The sequence below is a fragment of the Diplotaxodon limnothrissa genome, linkage group LG8 (genome assembly GCF_057381915.1).
Source record: "Diplotaxodon limnothrissa isolate DT_005_m linkage group LG8, D_limnothrissa_male_GT1.1, whole genome shotgun sequence".
In the NCBI taxonomy this organism is placed as follows: Eukaryota; Metazoa; Chordata; class Actinopteri; order Cichliformes; family Cichlidae; genus Diplotaxodon; species Diplotaxodon limnothrissa.
In genome coordinates this window covers 23,307,578-23,328,576 of record NC_140603.1, presented here as the reverse complement: position 1 = coordinate 23,328,576, position 20,999 = coordinate 23,307,578, and the positions used below count along the sequence as shown (strand labels likewise).

The window sequence follows — 20,999 nt, the reverse complement described above, 5'->3', positions numbered from 1 at the left end:
AGGGCGTTTATTGAAAGTCATCATTTAATGAAAGAATTCAGAGCAGGTTTGAGTGTTGGAGCAGAGCTCAGTTGATGATTAAACTTGAGAAATAAAATCAGCATTGGGAAGGTAGAGCAAAAAATTGTAGTGTGGCTACAATTGTATGTAGCTTAAGAACTATTCAAAAGTTGTGAGCCATCCCTCAATTTGATATATTTCGAGCCTTTCCAGATGGTATTGCATGGTGGATGAAAATCTGACTGTACTTTTTCGTGTTCATAGTTCCATCAATTCTGACAAGATCCCCAACACCACTGGCTGAAATGCAGCCAAAACCATGACAGAGCCTCCACTATGCTTTACAGATTATTGTAGCAGCTCACTTTTGTACCTGTCCCCTGACCTCCTTTCGGGACCTCTTTTAGTAGTTTTACTGGACTTTTTTTCCTATCGCTCAAAGACATGAATTTCAGATACTGTTCACCTAAGGTAGACAGGTTTTTCATGCCTGCCACTTCTTTTGTCTTCCAATTGTCCAACTTCCTTAATTTTCTTTGAGGACACACAGCATGCCATGATATGCCAAGTTTTCAGCTGTTGGCTCTTTGGAAATCATTTTGTTTGCAAAGATACATTTTTACTTTATTTTGCTGTATTTTATAGACTCATCTAAAGAAATGGGAACAAATTATGTGTTTGTTCCTAAAAACACATTTCAAAATTGGTTTCCTGCTATGTTTTCTGTTATGTGTCGACTTTAAATGGTCTCATCCTTTAAGTATGTTTTTTTTAATGCTTGAATTATTTAAAGGTCAGTGTTAAGTGGTTAAACAAACCAAAAAATGAAAATGGTCAGGTACAAGGACTGAACTGAAAACGAGTGGAGTAGCAGCCGACGTCTAGAAGATAAACTTTGAAAAACCTCTGGAGAGCCCGGAGAACTACTCAAGACCTCTTTAAAATAGTAGGAAATTCTTGCTCCTTGGATTTAAAATATAAAGGAAAGAGGGGTGGCTTATGACTTTTCCATTATTGTATCACACCTTAGAAAAACATCATATAATTTTAATTTCATGGCAGTATCACCTAATTCAAATCCACAAAACTTTAATTGTGCGTGATATATAATGATAGCATCATGCTGCAAATCAACCGCCTTAGAGACTAAAGTCACTTAGATACTATAGCATGGACTAGAAATACTACAAGGGAGCCTGTTTTGCTCATTTTTAACTTCAAGAATAAAAATGTGAAGCTCGAAGTGAGCATAATCTTCTAAATCAGCAGTCCCCAACCCCCGGGCCTCGGACCGGTAGCGGTCCGTGAGTCGTTTGGTACCGGGCCGCGAGCGTTGAGGCTCAGGTGTGAAATGTGTGGTTTTCAGGGTTTTTAATCGGTTTTCAGCGTTATTTTGTTATCGTTTTTATCGTTAACTCGGTTTTCCTGGGTCTTTTCACGTGTGTTATGAATAAATCTTCTTTTTTTTCGGTACCGGTACTAGTTTTATTTTGTTGTATTTATCCGCGACACCTTAAAGGCCGGTCCGTGAAAATATTGTCGGGCATAAACTGGTCCGTGGCGCAAAAAAGGTTGGGGACTGCTGTTCTAAATGACAGATACACGAGTCAAAAGTACAGGATATTATGAACTCGCTTTTGCGATGACAACAGTATCATGTGTTAAACAAAAAGCACAGGAAATGAGATGGCATTACCAGATGTGGTAATAGGAGACTGGAACAGGAGGAGCTGGGGACATGGAGGGCAGAATTCAGCCAACAGAGTCCTAAGAGCACTTTGAGGCAGGTGGTGCTCCGGTTATCCGATTATGAAGGCCTCCTTATTGTCTTTATTGAAGACTACCGGGGGATGTTTGAATGTGATTGGTATTTAAGAGAGTCAGCTGATGCTGATCAGCTGACGTGCAGGAAATGCCTCAGTGTGACAGTGTTTCCAATTATTAATGACAGCAGCTGTGTGTATGTACATTTTGGAAGCCTTTAAAGTTACAGGAATTTATAATAAGACTGTTTATCAAGGCTTCTAAGTCACAACCCAACGCCATTTATATGTGATGGTAACCTATTTATTTAGCTCTTTATAAGCAAATCAATTGACATTTGTAGGCTTCATTAAAAAGTGGTCACAGAGCTCCACCCACCTGCTGTTTGAACCTTTTGTTTGTAAGGGTCAGCCAATTAGACGCAAGTTAAAGCAAGTGTTCAGACTGATGATTAATAGCACCAAGGCTCAGTGAATTAGAGCTATTTTGAACAGTGAATCATGCAAAACTACTCAAGGTGAGTCCAAGAATGAAAATAAGGCGTTGGGTATTACCATAGTCAGTTCATTTTATGTTGTTCAGGCCATAATGACTCAAAGAAAGTACCAAAAAATGTAATCTATTTGGAGTTTCAACTCACTTTGACTTCTTAAAAAAGGTGAATCTGCATGTTTTTTAAGTAATACGGGAGTTTTGCCAGAGACAGACCACAACCCCCAAAAACTGCAAATCCCATAAAGATGCACACAACAAGATGAGGCAATGAGCCATGAGCTCACACACTGATTTTAACATGAGCATTTAAGCTGTATTATTCCTGTGAATCATGAATAAGTAGAATGATAAAGATTACATGAGTGTGTGGTACTGTATTTGCCAAAATAACACAGATATAGTGGAATGACACATTAAAGGAGAAAAATCCTGATCCCGTGACCTCTCCTGTCAGGGGTCCTGATGGCCCTGCGTACCCCTGCGGGCCATTCTGCTGGCATGTTTTGGGCCAAATCAATACGACATTGCTGATAGTGATCGCCTTTGTCTCTGATATATGGCAAGGCTCCCCAATCCATAGGGCACAAGGGTTCACTCTGTGATGTTAGACAGCGGTCTTCACCACCATCATCAAAGCAGCAAAATCTTATAGATGAATAAAGTTTCCTTCCTGCAGTAGACATTCCTTTGATTTGCCACCTGTCTGTATCTACATTTAGCCGCAGCCAATATTGTTGCAGTCTTTCATGTAATCTGTGTAATCTTGCGTTTCTTGACTTTAGCCGAGGCAGCACAAGTAGCCTTACTAAAACTGCACCAGGTCTGAGCAGAAGTGCTGTCTCAGGGAACCATAAATCTCACAAATATGCAGTGAACACATGAGCGTACTTTGTGCAAACTTTTTCCAAGGCATCATAAATCTGGCACTCGTGCATCAGGTATCATCCTGTCACTTATCACACCAAGTAAAGCATTAGCTGATGAGGTCATCGTTTTTGTCATGCATAGAACTGGTGTTTTTTTTCCCCCCCTAAGATGTTCCTGCAGTCTCACCATTGTTTGCGAGAGAAAGACAAAGAAATGAAAAAGGGGGAAAAAACGAAGAGGAAGGAAAAACAAATGATACAAATGATAGCAGGGGCGAGAAAGACAGGGGGAGGAACAAAGCGAGGGATGTGCTTAGAGGAGGAGAAAAATGAGATGGATAGATACATGCTGATGAAGAGAGATGGGCATGGAGAGATTGTGCCCTCCTTGTGGCTGCTGCAGTGCTGTGCAGGGAGCCGATTCATCACGACCAAATAAACTACAGAAAGAGGAGGAGAAACAGTGAGGAGGGGAAGATAGAAGGGATACACTGGCGTCAGCATGCAGTCTGTTATCAGCTGTCTTTTCTTTCTTCCACTTATCACTCTCTTTATAAGACACACATTCCAGTGTAATGCTCAGGTTTCTTTTGCAATCATACTGTAAGTGCGTGCAGTCTTGTGCATTTGTTCTGCAGATCTCTGTAGAGGCCTAAGGGACACTGCTATGTTAATATTATCTTTTAACATCATGCTGAATTAATGCACTCAAAGCTCTTTCTTCCAGTTATGCATTGAAGAGAGGGAGAACGGCAACAGCTGGTTTACCTTCCCTTTCTGCAAGTTTTTTTTGTTTTCTCTTTAGTTTCTTTGAGTTTTTTTGCTGGTAGTTTTCCATCGCCATGTCTGCTGACTGTCTTTTATTGCTGAAAATATACAAGGCAGAAAGCACACTCAGTGGAAGCTGATGGAAAAAAACAATTAGTTGAAAATGGCTGAAAGCCATCACGCGCTGCAGACTTGGGTGTTGATTCTCTGCAATCATTTCACATTACTGAAAGTCATTTGATTCAGTTATTTTCAAAGCTACAGTGTGAGTAACCTCTATAAACAGATTTTGCAAATCTGTACGCAGAACTGTTCGGAAAGGACAAGGGAAGAGGTTTACTACCAGAGGTTTCTTGAGGATGGCAGGCTTTGGTTGGATGCAGGTAAACAGATCAGGTTGATGGCAAAAGAGGAAGTCCACTTGCTGAGTGCAATCTGATGTCTGCTTAGCTTTTCAATATGTCATCAGTCTCATTTTCTCTTAAATCAAAGTTAAAATATCACACTAAGCCATGAATTACTGCACTTAACTATAGTTCACGTGGGGTTGAAGCATCCTTTCTCACATATATAAATGATGTATGTACTGCAGGTTTCCACGTTAATACCTGAAAAACATGTTGAAAGAAGTAAAAGAGGATTCCCTGCTGCATCTTTAACTGTCTGTTTGAGCCCATGCATCAAAAGCATTAGTGAGCAGCCTCATCTCTTCAAACACAGAACAAAGCGCTCGTTTTGCCACACTGCTGGGTGCAGATTAAACTCACGGATCTCATTTGTTTTAGATTTTAGTCAAACTTTTTAACTCCAGAAAAACAGAGCACCTGGCCTGCTCTTTTCTTTTCAGCGGTGCTGTCAGTCGCTATTTTTGGCTGCTGTGTACCTGCAAAACCAACATACCAGAAAACATGCTGTGTTACTATGCAAACCTGCAGCCACGAGCTGTCACGCCACCAAACTTAGCCTTACTGCATATTCAAAAATGGTAATTCCACTGATTATGGCGACTGACGCAATTGCAGTTTCTAAGCAGCGAAACCATCAGAAATAAAGAGAACAAATCTTGTGAAAACAGGTCGCTCCAAATCGAGATTTAATTCATATTAATCACGCAATAATTTGGCTGTCCTGGTTTTTAATTTAGTATTTGTTCAAGTTTGGCCTTGTTTTGGTTTAACTGATATTCTTTCTTGTGTTTTTATAGAGTTCATGTTTTCCCAGTGTGTTCTTTCTTTTCTTGTTCCCACTTCCTGTTTTACTCTGGTAATGACTGTGTGTGTTTTTAGCTGCTTTACTTCCTGTTTGCCCTCCTTTGTGATTGCATACCCCACCCTCATTACTTTCACCTGTGTCAGTTGTTTTCAACTTTCTTTATCTTTAATCGACTGCATGTGTGTATAAACTTGTGTTTTCCTCACTGTCTGTTCATCTTTTTCCTCTTTTGTTCCATTTTTAATCCCCTGTTTTTATTTTCTAGTCTTTTGCACTTCCTGTATCTCCTTTTTTCATAACAGCCATTAAGGGCTTGCTTTTTGTTATTCAACCTGCCTCTGTGTCCTGCGTTTGCGTCCTTTCTCCCAGAAGTCCTGACAGAAGGTTTTAAATCAGTACAGACAAAGTGCGCACACAAGCAGGCATTTTGCTTTTAGGTGCAGGTAGTATATGATGGCACAAAAGAGAAAAAGTCTCTATTGGATCTTTTTCAAGGACATAGATCAAAGTGTTGCTTTTCCAAGCATGCTTTAAGAACTAAATAATGAAAGTTCAGCTTTTAAGAATTTTTCCAACATACTGAAGCTTTTAAATCAGTAACCAAAAGAAGGGTGTATTCAAACTTTTACTTATTGCTCAATTAACATCTGATTTATGGGTTTTACTTGCGTAACATGGATCTTTGGGCTGTGTGGGTAGTGGAGCAGAATGATTTAATTTTAGATGACATGAATCAAATGCAGTTTCCTGCTATTTCTGATCACTCAATAATCAAAAGTGCATTTTATTTTTTAGTAAATGAAGAGCAAATTAACTAAATGTTTTGCTTTGGCTCTTTGGGAGACTCCAAAATTGCCTTTTTTCAAGAACAACCCTTTGATTAAAAGTCATGTGAAGCACATGAGTTGCAAACAAATAAGAAAACAGATATGTTAAAAATCTAGCTCTCGGTGATGCAGAGCAGGATCAAACCCGCAGAAATAAATAAAAACAAGAAATTTAAACATGCTGAAGCTCAAAGAAGGAACAAGAGGGAACTGAAATCTAAGGAATAAACAATAAAATTAAGACAAAAAGGGACAAAGGACTTGGTTCCAGTTTGAACACTGGATAAATAATAAATTCATTAACTGTCTTTCAGGTTCTTTGGCATCTTGACATCTTCCGCAGAAGCTTTCGACAGCTGACCACTCATAAGTGCATGGAGGACTCGTGCATCTTCTGTGCTTTGAAGGTAAAACATCCCCTCCTTTTGTCCTCTAATGGCTTGTAGTGGTTTTACTGTAAACCTAAAGCAGTGCCCATTACTCTGCTGTATTTCATTGTGGCAGTTTTCCTGGTTGACAGTTTCTGTTGGTCCATTATGGTCCACAATTCACTTATACTTCAGTTTAATGGTTTAACATGCAAACAGTTTATTATTCCATTACATTTATCTGCCAACCAGTGTAGGGCGACAAAACTATGTTATTGTGTTTTCTTTTCATTGGGTCCTTTTGTTATCACGAAAAGACTAATTACAGTAAATGACAGATAAACAGAGGGAGATATGATGCAAATGAAATAAGACAAACTAATAAACAGCAAACAGAAGATTATTAGAAACAATTAGAGCTGCACACACAGGAATGTTTATTTTTACATGTCCTTATATTCATTTATTCATGCTATATAACAACCAAAACCATTTTGGGTTTTTTTAAGCTAATTAAAGACTAAATTCTTTTATGGATTTACGCAGTGGTCGGGGAAACCTATCTCTTTCAACTCAGCAGGGGGGATTCTTGCAACTGGTTATGTAACACTCTAATACTTTTGATTATTTGCTTTAAAAGAGGGAAAAAAGCACACCAGATGAACAAAAGTTTTAAACACAACCATTTTCAAAGGAGGTTTGGTCTTGGACATTAGCCTCATTGTTACTAAAGGTTGTACCTCAAGGCATGCCATTACAACCAGCATGGTGCTGTCGCCCAGACTTGATGTTCACATTTCTACCAAGAAGCTGAATCCACTGCTGAAGAGAATTCAGCAACGGTTTGCAGATGCAGTTGCAGATTCTTTTAGCCATGATTTTCTTGCCATGAAAATAAGTCCAATTTCTTTGCTACCCTGTTCTCAAAAAGGCTCCAGGACTTGTGCAAAAGAGGTATCTGAAGCAGCAGGAGTAAGAAGCAGCTCAGGTGTTCGTGTATAAAATGAGTATCACAGATTTGTATTTTCATGTCAGATCACTTTAACCCCTTAATGCCTAGTGTATAATATTTGATACATACAGTTTTTGAGACAAAATAAATTGCACAGTACATTTTAAGCAATTTAAAAAAAGGCAGATGTAGGAAATACGATACAAATTAAAAGTCATATATGGAATTATACATATAATTTGTTTTTTAAACAAATTAGTCGGATACTTTAATAAACTGTCCATTATAATAAAACATTTGATTTTTTTGGCAATTTCATGGTTTAATGGTTCACGCTTTAAAGGGTTCAACACTTACTCTAGTCTATCTCAAGCCAAAGACATGCAATGTATAAGCAGTGCTGCTACATTATATATATTTTTTTCTTGCCTGTATTTGTATGATTTCTTTCCACTTAGTGACCTTTATTCTTTTTTTCTTCTTCAAAAACTATTAAAAACAGCTTGTGAAGATGAGGTTTTAACTTGACAACAAACCTACTAATCTACACAATTTACCTGTTTTGTTATTGGCTGCATTTAAAATAGGCTTTTGCTCATATGCAGTATTTTGTCTTTCTGCACATAGTGTAAAAATACAACATGTGGTTCTGTGAAGAGCAGATTTTATTAAGTGTTTAGAAGCAGCACATTTATAGACTTGTGTACTGGTTAAATTAATTTATCATATTTATATGTATGAATATTTATTATATTTCATCATTTCAGCAGTGGCAAAGTAACCAAACAGAAACAGGAGATCGGTGAAATCGTGAGACCCTCGTAGTAAACGAGTCTTATGCAGCACTGTTTCCGCCATTTGTTGCATCAGTGATGACAAATATGTGTCTGAGTGAAGAGAAGTGCTGTGTGTAATGTGGTGTGGTGTGATTCAGTGTGTGTGTGTGTGTGTAGCGGTGTCGATGTGTGTGTTCCACACGCTGCTCTGTCTCCAGTGCTTCTCTGTAATTAATTGGCTGACTGAAAGCGCTGAGCTAGCAGAGCCCACGCTGGGATACTACACACACACGAAGGTCCTACTTGTATGCCGAACACGCTATGCTGCTACACACGTACGTCTTAAGATGCTCACAAATCTTTCTAACACACACACCTACACACACACCTACACACACCCTCAAGCTTTTTGGGGTGCGGTGCAACAGCTGTAGAAATCAAAGGTATTGTCACCATGCTAAGCGTTTACATTTTCCTGTCAGTTTCCATTAACCGTCCCACCAAAGAACAGATGTAACATTGTTCTTACACTGTGGCTGTAGTCCCTACAGCAGTGGAGATAAAGGTCTCTGAGCAACTAGCCAAAACACACGCCAGATGAACTTTAATGGTTGCTTAAATTTTCACGCATCACATTTAAAGAGCCAAAGACATAAATGCAGATTGTGGATCCTTTTATTTTGGAGGGGGATCTCTGCAGCAGATGAAGGCGCCTGCCTTCGTAGTAAACATAAGTTCAGAGGCTGCCTGTGGCTATCCCCTTAGAAATCACTGCAACATTTTATCTCTCTCAACAACAACACAAACACATGCGCACACTTGGATGCAGATATACCCGAACGCAACACACACACACACACAAACACACACACATGCTGCAATGAGCAAGAAGACAGAGGAAGAAAAAAGAAGGTGAAGAGGAGAAAAACGAGCAAAAGGGAAGCAGAAAGATGAATGAATGTGGGAGTTTGCGTCGATTGCTCCTGCCCTCACACTCGGACTGAGTTCACACACACACACAAACATACATACACGCGCACACACCTTCCTTTCTTACTCACTCTGCCTCATCCCTCCCCCTTCTCCTCCCCCTCCCTCCTTCTCTCCTCCCTCCCTCTCTTTGTAGGGTATATTCCCCCTCCATTCTCCTTGGTGCATTGCTGCAGTCAGCACACACACTCACACCCTATTGCTCTCACTTTTCCGTTTTCCTCTTCTCTCTTTCTCTATTTCCCTTTCTTATTCTCGCTCGCTCTCTCCCTCACTGCGTTACCTTTCCCACTGCCAACCCTCGGCTCCCACACACACAGACCGAAGCCTATTGTTGCCTATTATTTTATAACATGCCCGGCCCACCTGATCACAGCCATCTTGCTAGATCGTGCGTCCACAATTTCAAAAATAACACCTGAAATGAAGAAATCATTAACTTAATAGCACCAGACTAAATCACACTTCACAGATTCATTAAATGCTTATTTGGCTTAATTAGATCCTAATTTAGGCTAAACCTAAGATTAGTGCTGCAATCAGGCTTGAAAATCCAGTTTAAACTCACATTAATTTTGTTGTGAACTTAATGTTTGAAGTCGGTTGCTCCGTGATTAGGCGCAGGAAGATTAGGTTTGGTGGAAGTGAACTCTCAGCTGTCTGTCAAACAGACTTATTTGCTTTGGCAAATACATTTTGAAGGAACCCGGAGGGTTATTGCAGGGTTCAATGAATCTGACTTTTAATTTGATACGACATTAATAATAATAATTGAAAGCCAGTTTGAGAAATCAAGTCTGTATTATTTAGATTTATTTCATTTAGGATTTTTACCACTTCCCCACATTTCATAAAAATAACCTCTAAAGATATAATTAATTTAGGTAAATGGCTTGATGCAAATTAATATATTAATTACTAAAAAAAAAAGTTGCCTGATAAGTTAACTTGTGTTTTCAGAAGCAACTTTTCCCTTTTCTACTGTTTGCTGTTCTTGCTGACTGAAGCTTCAGAAAATTATTGAGCAGCCTCCAGCAAACGCAATTTAATCAAATGAGTGTACGTTTTCCGTCACAGTCTGTACTGAAATGCAACATTTTTCTGTCTTCGATAGATTTACACTTGATGGATAAAATTTCCCTCTGTTCTTTCTGCTGAATCGCCCTTTTGTAATTCAGTCAGGACCACTATAGTCAAAAGACAATTTGTGGTTATAGTTTGGTTTTTGTAGAACAGCACTCAGCACAGAATAGAGCAGACATCAAAGGGTGGCATGAAAGGCAGATTTGAGGTGGAGGTGGGTTGCAAAGTAGCTTGAAGAGAGCAGCAACTGTGGGAAGGCTAGTGCAGCTTAAGAATAGCCCTACAGTATTGTGCAAAAGGCTCAAGCCACCCCTAATTTTTTTCTTTATATAGGAAATAGGTCCAACATGTGCAAACATGGCAATACAGCATATAAGGCAAAAACAATTTTTACAGTTCTAATGAGCTTAAAGGTGAATATTGGGTTTGAGTGCCTTTATTCTGCAACTCAGCGTTAGCTCTCTCAGGCAAACTTTCTTTGAGTAGTCTTCAGGAAGTGTTTTCCAGGCTCCTTTGAAGGACATTCAAAGCTCTTCTTTGGACGTTCTTTGGATGTTGGCTGCCTTTTGTTCTGTTCTCTATAACGCTTCCATAATGTTGAGGTCTGTGCTCTGACTGATAGTGTTTCATTGCGTGTTTTTCTACCCAGGTATGCTTTCAAACACATTTTCACTCGGTGTGTTTGAGATGACTGTCATGCTGGAAAATGTTGCCAATCAATCAGAGGCTGGGTCCAAATCTGATGGTATTTTTCTGGATTCCATGCATTTTTACAAGATCCCCAAAACCACTGGTTAAAATGGAGACAGAGTCTCCACAGAAGCATGTAGACACTCACTATTGTACTTCTTTCCTTATCTACTCTGTACATATTGAAGCAAAAATTTCAAAATTGGATTCATCACTCTGTAAGACTTGTTGCCACAGATTTTCAGTCCATTCCTTGAGTAATTTAGCATAACTCGCTCTTTTATACCCGTTTCCCTAGTTGATGAATGGCTTGAGGATCAGCTGAAGGGCATCTCTCCAGGTTTTTCTGGAGTTTTTTCTTAAGGACTGCAGCAGACAGTTTTTTATGTCTGCCACTTCTTTATTTGTCCCCTAATTGTCCAGTTTCCTCAGTTAAAAAAAAAAAAAAGACACAGTCAAGACTTTTGCCCAGTGCTATATGTGATATTTGCCAAGTTGAAGTGCAGAATGGCATTGCAACACAATGTGCAATACTCCATGCAATACAGTGTTACCATATAATTAATATTACCACAAGTACTCTATTGCTTCCCCTCAAGGATCAATCAGAAAATCTTACCACTTTTTAAAATATAGTTTTAATGCCTGTTTTAATATTAAAAAATTATCTTTTATTATGTTTTGCCTGTAAAATGTCAGAAAAGTCACAATTTTATGAAGGTGTCTTTACAAGTTCAACAGAATCTTCATCTACAGTATGAGTATCAAACACTTAAAGAACTGTTAGGCTGAAATGGATGCAAGAGTTTTGAAACACAACAGCTTCTGTTTTCTGTTTTGCATGTAGGTAAAAGTAAAGTTCAATCTGAAACTAACCTGAGGAGGTTCGCTGGCGTCCATGTGGATTTTAAGAAGCTAAGGAATTAACTGATTAACTTTTTTAGCTTGCCTAGCTCTAATCCAGAGCTTCCCAAAGCTCTAATCTATTTAAAGTTATACCCACTCAGAATACTTTAAGTGTCAAATGTGTTTTAGCCCTGCAACAGACTGGCGACCTGTTCAAGCTGGAGCCTGCCTGTCAGCTTGGTTAGGCTCCAGCACACCCTGGACCCTGAACTAGATAAGCATTTGTTGAATGCGAATAAAAAACCTTTACCATAGTGCAATTTATCACATGTAGCAATTCCAGTATTTATCTGCACTGATTCAGTAACATGAGGATAGATGGAAAAACATTCACAAAATAGGAATACTTGCTGGTGTTTAAGATAAATTAACTGTGTTCATGATCTTATATTTCTGTATACCAAACAAAAATGGAACCAACGTGGACATAATCATGACACGTGGATGCTGATGAACTGTGACTATGTTAGAATATTTTTATTTAAATTTTTTGTTTCTAAGTCCTCCAGACACAGAGCACCCGCTGCGTTTCAGCGCAGCCATCTAATCAGTGACTGAAATACCACTGGGACGGAAACCAGCAGAGCACCAACCACTGCTCCGACACGTCAGAGCGACTTATGTTTATTTCTGTTTTGGGCTGTTTTAGCGTTGGTCAAAAATAGTTGCTCGGTTTTGCTTTTTTTTTTTCTTTCCCCCTACTGAGAATTTTTACCATCAAAAAATTAGGTCATTTTTATCCGTTGGCAGTCTGGAGGAAGTCCATCCATGCTTTTATCTCTCCCTCTTTGGACACTGCAGCTCTCCTTCGTCCAGCTTCAGTCAAAAGTTGCTCTCGGTGCCTCTGCTTGAACTCAATACTGGGTGAAGTGCTTGTGTTAAGACCTACATCACTACGCTTAAGTTTCAGACTGCGTTTTCTTGTGCCACTACTTTTTCTGCAGCTACTGCCACTATTTACAACTGTCTCAGGCCCCTCCCTGCCTAGTTGTGCTGGAGGTTTCTTCCTGTTAAAAGGGACTTTTTCCTTCCCGCTTTCGCCAAAGTGCTTGCTCACAGAGGGTCATATGACTGTTAAGTTTTTCTCTGTTTTTTTTGTGTTAATGTAGGGTCTTTACCTTACAACATAAAGCAACTTGAAGCAGCCGTTGTGATTTGGTGCCATATAAATTAAATTGAATGGAAATTGAATTGACAGTTGTTCATCTAATCCCTTAATTTAATCTAATTCAACCTTGACCCATGACCCAAGTAAGTGCAGCGCTATTATTTCTACACAAATATCTACAAAATTACTCAAATATATATATATTTTCTATCACATATTATATTACCAAATTATTAAAACAAATATTCTGTATGTGGAATTATTTCTGGATATATAGAGCTTTCAATTTTATTGGAGCGAACCTGTCAACCACTAAAATTTGGCTGAAATTTCACAATCCCATGTAGGATTTAAGGTATTTAAGTCAAACAGGCAATTTTACAAAAATGAGCTGACCAAATAAGGTAACAAGGTTTGTGCCATTAATCTAATTTTATTTTCAGATACGAGTTAGGCTTCCGAAAATTCCGAAATAACAAGACGATCAGTGTTACTGCTTTGTGCCGTTATTCTCTCGCCTTACTCTGTGTTATAAACACGGCTAATGACTTCCTAAAAGCCAAAATACAGCCCCCGCCAGGCTCCACATCTTCAGTTGCCGATTCTTTGGTTTTCAGATGAATTTTGTTGAATTTAATGCACAAATTTGATGCCAAAAACATCAATTATTAATTGTATTAAATAATCCTGTTAAAATTAATCTGATCAAAAAATACAGAATTATGATATTGTGGCAGGAATTATTTACCTGGAATATTTATAAAGAAATTAGAAACACTTTATCAGTTTTTCCCAGCAGTTAATTTTCCAAACGTATTTAAAAAGTTAGCTGCACAGTTAGAAGAAGAATAGTATAATGCCTAAATCAGGGGATCAGGACTCCAGTGGCTCACCATCTAAAGTCTGAGACGTTGCGTGATGATAAAGAGAGACACAATTTTAACACTTAACACTTGCTACACCTGCACGAGCATAAACATTGCAGTCTTCTTCCTCTTCAAAATGACAGATCCTCCCTTCCACTCTGATCGCTGCCCTCAAAACACACTTCGGTGGCCTAGCTTTTCCTCCGAGCCTCCTGCAACAGTTTGATTTGGTTTTACGGCTCCAAAGCACTCTCAGAGCTGTTTTTGTCAGAGAAAAGTGAACTACAAATGCCATTTATTATTGATACTGTCTGATATCGAGGCCAGCTGTGCCGTTTGTTTTAGTCCACTCGGACTTTGTTGTGCAGCACTTTTGTCCCTGACAAGATCACAACTAGCTTTGTTTGTGTGTTTCTTTGTTTTATGGGTCATTTGACAGAACATGGTTCCTCTTTACAGGGCAGCTGTGTTTAGAGGTTTTTGATCTGCTCTGTAAAAAAGTAAAGTAATGGATCTTTGAGGAAAAGAAAAGAAATTAACAGATTCGTGGATGTCTTTCTGTTTGCAGAGTATCTTTGCTCAGTTCCAGTTCAGCAGTGAGCGCGTCTTGCCTTCAGATGCACTGCGGAGCGCTCTGGCCAAGACTTTCCAGGACGAACAGCGCTTTCAGCTGGGCATCATGGACGATGCTGCTGAGTGCTTTGTGAGTCTGCGACAACATTTATCCGTACACACACACCTGCACACATAAATAAGAGGTGAGGGGATGCCTAAAGGCTGATCTGAGCGAGTGTTTGAGGAACTCCCACATCTTTACTGCAGTCGGAAGCCTTCAGGGGAGAGGAGATATCGAGCACAGCAGCCTCAAAGAAATATGCCTTTTGACAAGCGTGGAATGTTCACTTTTTGTTTAGACTCTCTGTGTTTGTGACTCCACCGCCGGTGCCTGTTGGGTTGTTACACTGTTATGCTGTGAGGGATTCCTTGTCATCTCATCTGATGTATCTTCAAGCTTACGAAAAACATTGAACTTAATGGGAAAACACACCATCTCCCCTGAGTGCCTTTTCAGGAGCTCTACAACCAAACTTAAACAGCTATCTTATTCTGTCGGCCAACAATCTGACCAAAAGATAAAATCATTACTCCTTTCTGATAGCTGAAGAAAACATAATCATTTAAAACATCCCCTGGCAGCATTCAGTCGCTAGGGAAAAACATGCATTACCCACAGTAACTACAGTTGGTCTACTGTGGCAGTGTAACTTGAAGATGTGCAACACCGTCTGGAAACTGAGAATGTTCATCTTCAGTTTGAATGTGCTGCAGCCAACACGATTCAAGAGGCACAAATTTAATTTAATGTTCTCCCTTTCTGTTTTTTTCTGGTTTCACAGTTGGTAAGTAGTTCGCAGGTGTTTGCAGTCTTCAAACTGTGTGCTAGCAAACAAAACAATTACAAGGAGGTCTTGGTTCAGAATAGTACACCTAGGGACGGCCAGCAACCTCCAGCAATCACTCCCGATCGGGTTCATGAAACGGTACAGTACATGATTGATCTTTCCAAAATATTTGAGTTCTACGTGCAGCGGATGCTAAAATATTCTGGTGACACTCCACAGGTTCTGTTACTTCACTTCCTCGGCGCGTTCCTCTTTTCAAACCCTCTTGTTGCTTTCTTTTCGCCACTTTTGTGCCTCTCTCTTTCTTCGTGTGCGTTTTATGTGTGTGCCTGAGAGGCGGTGTCTGATCGATTGGTAGTAAATGTGTTCAGTCAGGGAATCCGTCGGCTTCTTATGAAATATAGATGCAGCTCCCACGGTCAGATTAACAAGAGCACCAACAGAGAGGAGCGATCAAACACGCGCTCGCGCACGCACCCACACTATAACCGACCATATTCCCGTACATACCACACACACATTAACTGATGTCTTTCCCACGTGTTTCTCAGGAGAACCTCCTGATGCGAATCCACTTCCATATCAGCGCAGAGAGTAGAGAGGACATCTGCACAGCAAAACACTGTATTCCACACCAGAAGTTTGCCATGACTCTGTTCGAACAGGTAAGGGGATGTTTGTCCCTTCTGCGCCCTCAAAGAGCTGCTACATCTTTCACTTTTTGAATGCATTAATTAAACCGTCCAAACAACATGAGCGCGACGTCTTGGTATGAACCTCAGAATGCTTTTCGTTTCCAGTGTGTGTGTAACAGCTGTGGAGCCACATCAGACCCCCTGCCCTTCATTCAGATGGTTCATTATATCTCCACTACATCCCTGTGGTAAGACAAGACGCACACCTACACACCTAAACACACACAGACACACCTACACACACTGCAGTAAATCTGGCAGCAAGCTGTGGCGGGGTGGCAGTAAAGGAAGGTACAGCGTGTTCCCTACTTCCCTGAACGGGTCCCTTACTGAACCGTGAGTGGCAATCACACATTACGTCCACACACGTGTATCTTCGTGCAAGGGCAGGTGAGGATGTGCAAAACGATTCCCCCATGTACAGGTAGATGATGTTGTGTTGACAAATACACATGCAGGATGTGTGCGTACTCAAAAAAACCCAGCACATGTGCCGAGTCAATGAAATAAGGTGCAGGGAAAGTAATCAATCAGGTGTTTGATTTAGCGGACCCAGGGGCCGACATAAATCTATAAGTGGAAGTGAGGGCCCCGGAAAGGCCAAACAAGACAGAAATAAGAGGACAGATCCTCCTATATCCCGTTTGGAAATGAAACACAGCCGAGGAAATAGAGGAATGAATGGCGGGGAGGGGGCAAAAGTACAAATAAACACTCTATGTCAAAGTAGTTGTGGGGCACAGAGGTACCACAGGTCTCTGTTTGTGCCTGTGAGCGCTGCCAAGCTATTTTTACCCTTAATGAAGCCTGTTGTTTACAGTCTAGATAACCAAATATGCAAAAGTCAGCATGAGTAAGATAGTCAGAGGGCACCAAAAAGAGAAAACAAATGTGTGGTTCAAGCACACGGTGCAAGAGTGTACCCAGCCGGTGTGTTGTTGTCGTTGTATTTTCTGCTTTCTTAGACTCCTCATCTGACTGTGTATCTGAAGAGGAGAGGTTGAGCAAGGGGTTGAAATCGAGTGAGAGAGTGTACAGAGAAGAGGTTGAGTTCATTTCAGGCTAATGGAAGAGGTGAGAGGAGGCGAGGAGAACGGCTAGGAGGAGGACAGGTTTTTAAAATTGTTATTCTTAAAGGAAAGAAATATGTCGCTAGAAAAAGCAAAAAGCAAACAAATAAAAACAAAAGCACAATGCCGAATAAATGCACGCATTATCCCATACTGGGTACCAAGCCTGAGACAGATTTGTAAAGTTTGTTTTGTATTCACAGAGAATTATAACATATATTTGAGCTTGTCCTTCAGAGGACAATTGTACTTAAAAGGGATAAACAGAGCTTAGTATTAGTAAGTGTCATTGTTTTATGCTTTAGTGAAGGAGATTGTCAGAGAAAAATGCATTTATGGTGGACAAGTAAAGCTTTCTGAGTGGATAATTGTAGAAGAACTTCTTCAACAGTAATGCTGATATATGGTTAATGCTCAATTACTACAGTGGGGTCAAAGATCAGCATCAGTCAGACAGGGTTTAGAAATGTTCTCAGACTTAAAAGGTTTTTTCACAGCTGACATGCATGTCTATATAATCTACATCTTTTTCTTATTTATTATTTTTTCATTTAAAGAATATAACGTTTGTGAAGTGAGAGAAATACTGGAGTAAATTTCATTTGGCTTCGTAGTATAGTGTGTTGCACATTTGCCTAATGAGTGCTTGTCTTGCTAAGTTACCCACTGTAGAGGGATTTTTCATTACCAGCATCAATATCTAAATGCAGAGGAACAAACAAACAAACTTATCAAGTTTTCCTTCTTTTGGGTCTAACTCTGGGATGCATTCACTCACCGGGTGTCTGATTTTATTTTGTGTGTGTGTGTGTGTGTGTGTGTGTGTGTGTGTGTGTGTGTGTGTGTGTGTGTGTGTGTGTGTGTGTGTGTGTATCCAATGCTGCAGTAACCAGGCAGTGAGGATGCTGGAGTGCAGAGAGAAACCCACGCCGGACATGTTTGGAGAACTGCTCCGCAACGCCAGCAACATGGGAGACCTACGCAACTGCCCCGTGAGAGCGTGCACACACAGGACACTTTTGCATGACGCACGTGCACTCCTTTCAACGTGCACAGAAAACGTGCATTTCATTTTGTGCCCTTCCACGCTCAACTTCTTCCCTTTTATCAAGAGAAGAATGTAATCAGGAAACTAAAGCAGGGTGAAAATCACATTCTGAAAATATAATTTGCACTTGTTTCATCATTTCTTTGTTATTTTTCCTCCTTCTCGCTACGGCGGGTCTCTGTTACATAATCAGCGGCTCATTTGCATTTTCTTCCCGTTTTTCATCTCTCTTTCTATTACGGGAAGCATTTTCCAAGTTGTCCTCGTCGACCTCCCATACAGTAAATGATGGCAATCATCAGTTTCTTCTTGTGGGAGAAAACTGTGTTTGGTTGTTCAGAGGAAGATCGGTTTGAAATTATACATGAAGACGGAGTGTTTTTGGAGTAAGAGCCGTGCACGAAATGCGAACTGTAAAAGCAATAACGGGAAGAGAAAAAATGGCGTACGTGAACAGAGGAATTTTCAATGATTCCTTTGTTCTGCAGGCTTGTGTGTTGCGATGCCACATGGGGAAGTGCTGCTGCTGAATAGATCCAGTTTGACCACACACACCCACCTCTGTCTGCCAAAGTATCTGTACAAAGAGCCTCCTCTCTGGGCACGGGCGAGCAGCTGCCCCTCTCGTCACACAGCACAATCACCACTTCCACTGCTGCAGCCACACTAACACACACCCAGTGTTTCTTTAACCACGGTAAACATTGGCATTGTGTGCGCAGTCCCACGGGAGACACACAACCTGTCTGTGTTTATCTTTCATCACTTGCAGCGCTGATCTTTTGTTAATACCACCTTGGGCGTTGCTCAAACAAAGTGATGGTATTTGGATGGAAGCGAGGCTGCTGGATGATACTGTAAGTGTGAGATTGAAGATAGGACAGTGCAGGGACTGGATAATGTGATTGATGGCGAAGTTTTGCACAGGCGATTTGAAATTTGGCGAGTTGTGAACTAATATCAGTGCAATAAAGTGAATATGTAGATGAGATGATCAGTGTTTTAGCTCTTCAGATGTTCATCAAAATGTAAACATTATACTGGATCACTGTGACATGTGACAACAAAATAAAAATGTTCATGTTTTCTATGTAGTCTTTTAATGTGACACGTTATTTACTCATAGGATTTACTCAGTGCTCCCGTTCATGTTTTTTGAGTAGGGAATGGTGTGTATATATCTATATGAAACATTTAGATCTTATAAGACTTACAGAGTGTATACTGTGATTTATTTCAGAGCACATATAACATAAATGCACTATTTAAGCTGCAGAAATTCTTATCTTCCCCTCCGATGTACTAGTGCTGTTGCTTGGCATCCCTGCCTGCTATTTTCAACCCTTCCACCACCTCAGCATCCACCCACGGGAGGGCTGTTTACTTATTATGCCCCAATTTTATCCATCCATTTTCTTCCACTTATCCAGTTCAGGGTCACAGGGGGGCTGAAGCCTATCCCAGTTGTTACAGGGCGTGAGACACGGTCCATCCAGGACAGGTCGCCAATTTGTCACATTCACACCGGCAGCCAAATTGCAGTCACCACTTAGCGTAATCCCGTGCATGTCTTTGAACTGTGGGAGAATGCTGGAGTATCTATGTGGTGTGGTGTTGCGCGCTAAACACCCCACCTCCATGCCACCCGCTCCCCAATTTTTATGTAACATATTTACATGACACCCATCCTGGATGCCAGCCTGGGCGCCAAATTCAAACTATATTTTTGTGCTGTAATAAATCTGTGATGCTTCACTAAAAGATATTACATTTAAACTTTTACTAGTAACCAAGTTTCTTCAGAACCAGCCAGAATTAGACTGCAGTTTTTTTTATATTGCAGCTGATTTAAACAACTCTACACACCGTGGGCAGTGCATTGCTATGTTACCCCATCAAAGTAATCCATTACTATAGTTACTGTGATTGTTCATTTGGTAGAAAAAATAAGACATGTCACTATCCAATGTAATGAAAGAAAAAAATTAGAATTATTATTTAACATACTTGGCTGCTGCTGGCTGTGCAGGATTCAAATGTATGTATATAAGTGATCATAGATTTATGGCTTCAGATATCCATTATCTATAATGATACATTTATTATATGCAGTCAGTGACCATGGTGGTGACAAATGACTTGTGAAATGGGCCTGTGTGTTGGATTTTTGTAGTTTTGGCTGTGATCCGTATTGATATAATAAAGCGGTTTACATAATCTAGCTAAACTGTTGGCTTGTTTACAGCCTCTCTCATCAGCTGTGGTGGTTTAGGCGTTTATCAATCCTCCATGAACGATCTCTTCAGTGACTCCATTATTAAAGATGAGAAAGCATTTTCATTCCGCTGCTCTTTGATTTGTCAGGAAGCAACAACAACAAGCTTTGTGTCATTTTAATCTGAAGAATGCCACAATCAGCATACTGCGATCCTACAGTATCATTTGACCAGCAGCCCTGTTATATAACTCTCCGTGTCTTGGAAAGGTCTGCATGGCCACAGTGATTTAAAAAAAGAAAAAGAATGGTGGGGGAAAAAAATCTTTGCATATAAAATTCAACGATGAGGCTGCACCGATCAATGCTGTATTATGAAGCAGAGCGAATCTGTTTGCACAACCGTTTGATGAATGATGTTGTCAGCGGCTGTTCCCCTCAGCGCTGAGAGCTAACTGAAGCTGTGTGTCCCGTCCATGTGTCCTAAGCATACAGATAGCCTCGTGTCTCAGTGCTGTGCTGGTTGGCTGCTGCTCCCTGGCTTGTGTTTGTGTCCCTTTCTGAGAATTGAGAAGCAGACCCTGGCAAAATACCTTCCTGCCATTTCTGGTGCCAGTGCAAGACAGCCCGCCGCCCACAAAGGGAGAGTTCTGTGTGCAATTGTGCTTATGTGTGCGAGTGCTGTGTTTGGCAAAGTGTCTGGTTGCCAGGGTGTTCTCAGGCTGTTTCCGAGCCTGCTCTGCCAGCACTGCGTGCATGCTTGCGTGTGTACATGTGTGTACGTTTGTGTGTGTGTCTGTGTGCACCAGCTCTGTGGTGGGTCATGACTCAAAGGAAGGATTCAGAACACACGGTTCTGAACTCAACAGAAGGCCCAAGGGACAAATACAACTCAGC

The 20,999-nt window shown here is 40.4% G+C and overlaps 1 protein-coding gene across 2 annotated transcripts in view; it reads left to right on the top strand.

Annotated features, from left to right (window-relative positions):
* usp54b (ubiquitin specific peptidase 54b) overlaps positions 1-20,999 on the top strand; it is a 46,778-nt gene that overhangs the window by 3,828 nt on the left and 21,951 nt on the right. For both annotated transcript variants that reach the window (XM_085360910.1, XM_085360911.1), the window contains exons 2-6: positions 6,247-6,339; positions 14,240-14,374; positions 15,626-15,739; positions 15,875-15,957; positions 17,726-17,831. In XM_085360910.1, the coding sequence (XP_085217036.1) occupies positions 6,247-6,339; positions 14,240-14,374; positions 15,626-15,739; positions 15,875-15,957; positions 17,726-17,831 (531 nt within the window). The remainder of the gene's footprint in view (positions 1-6,246; positions 6,340-14,239; positions 14,375-15,625; positions 15,740-15,874; positions 15,958-17,725; positions 17,832-20,999) is intronic.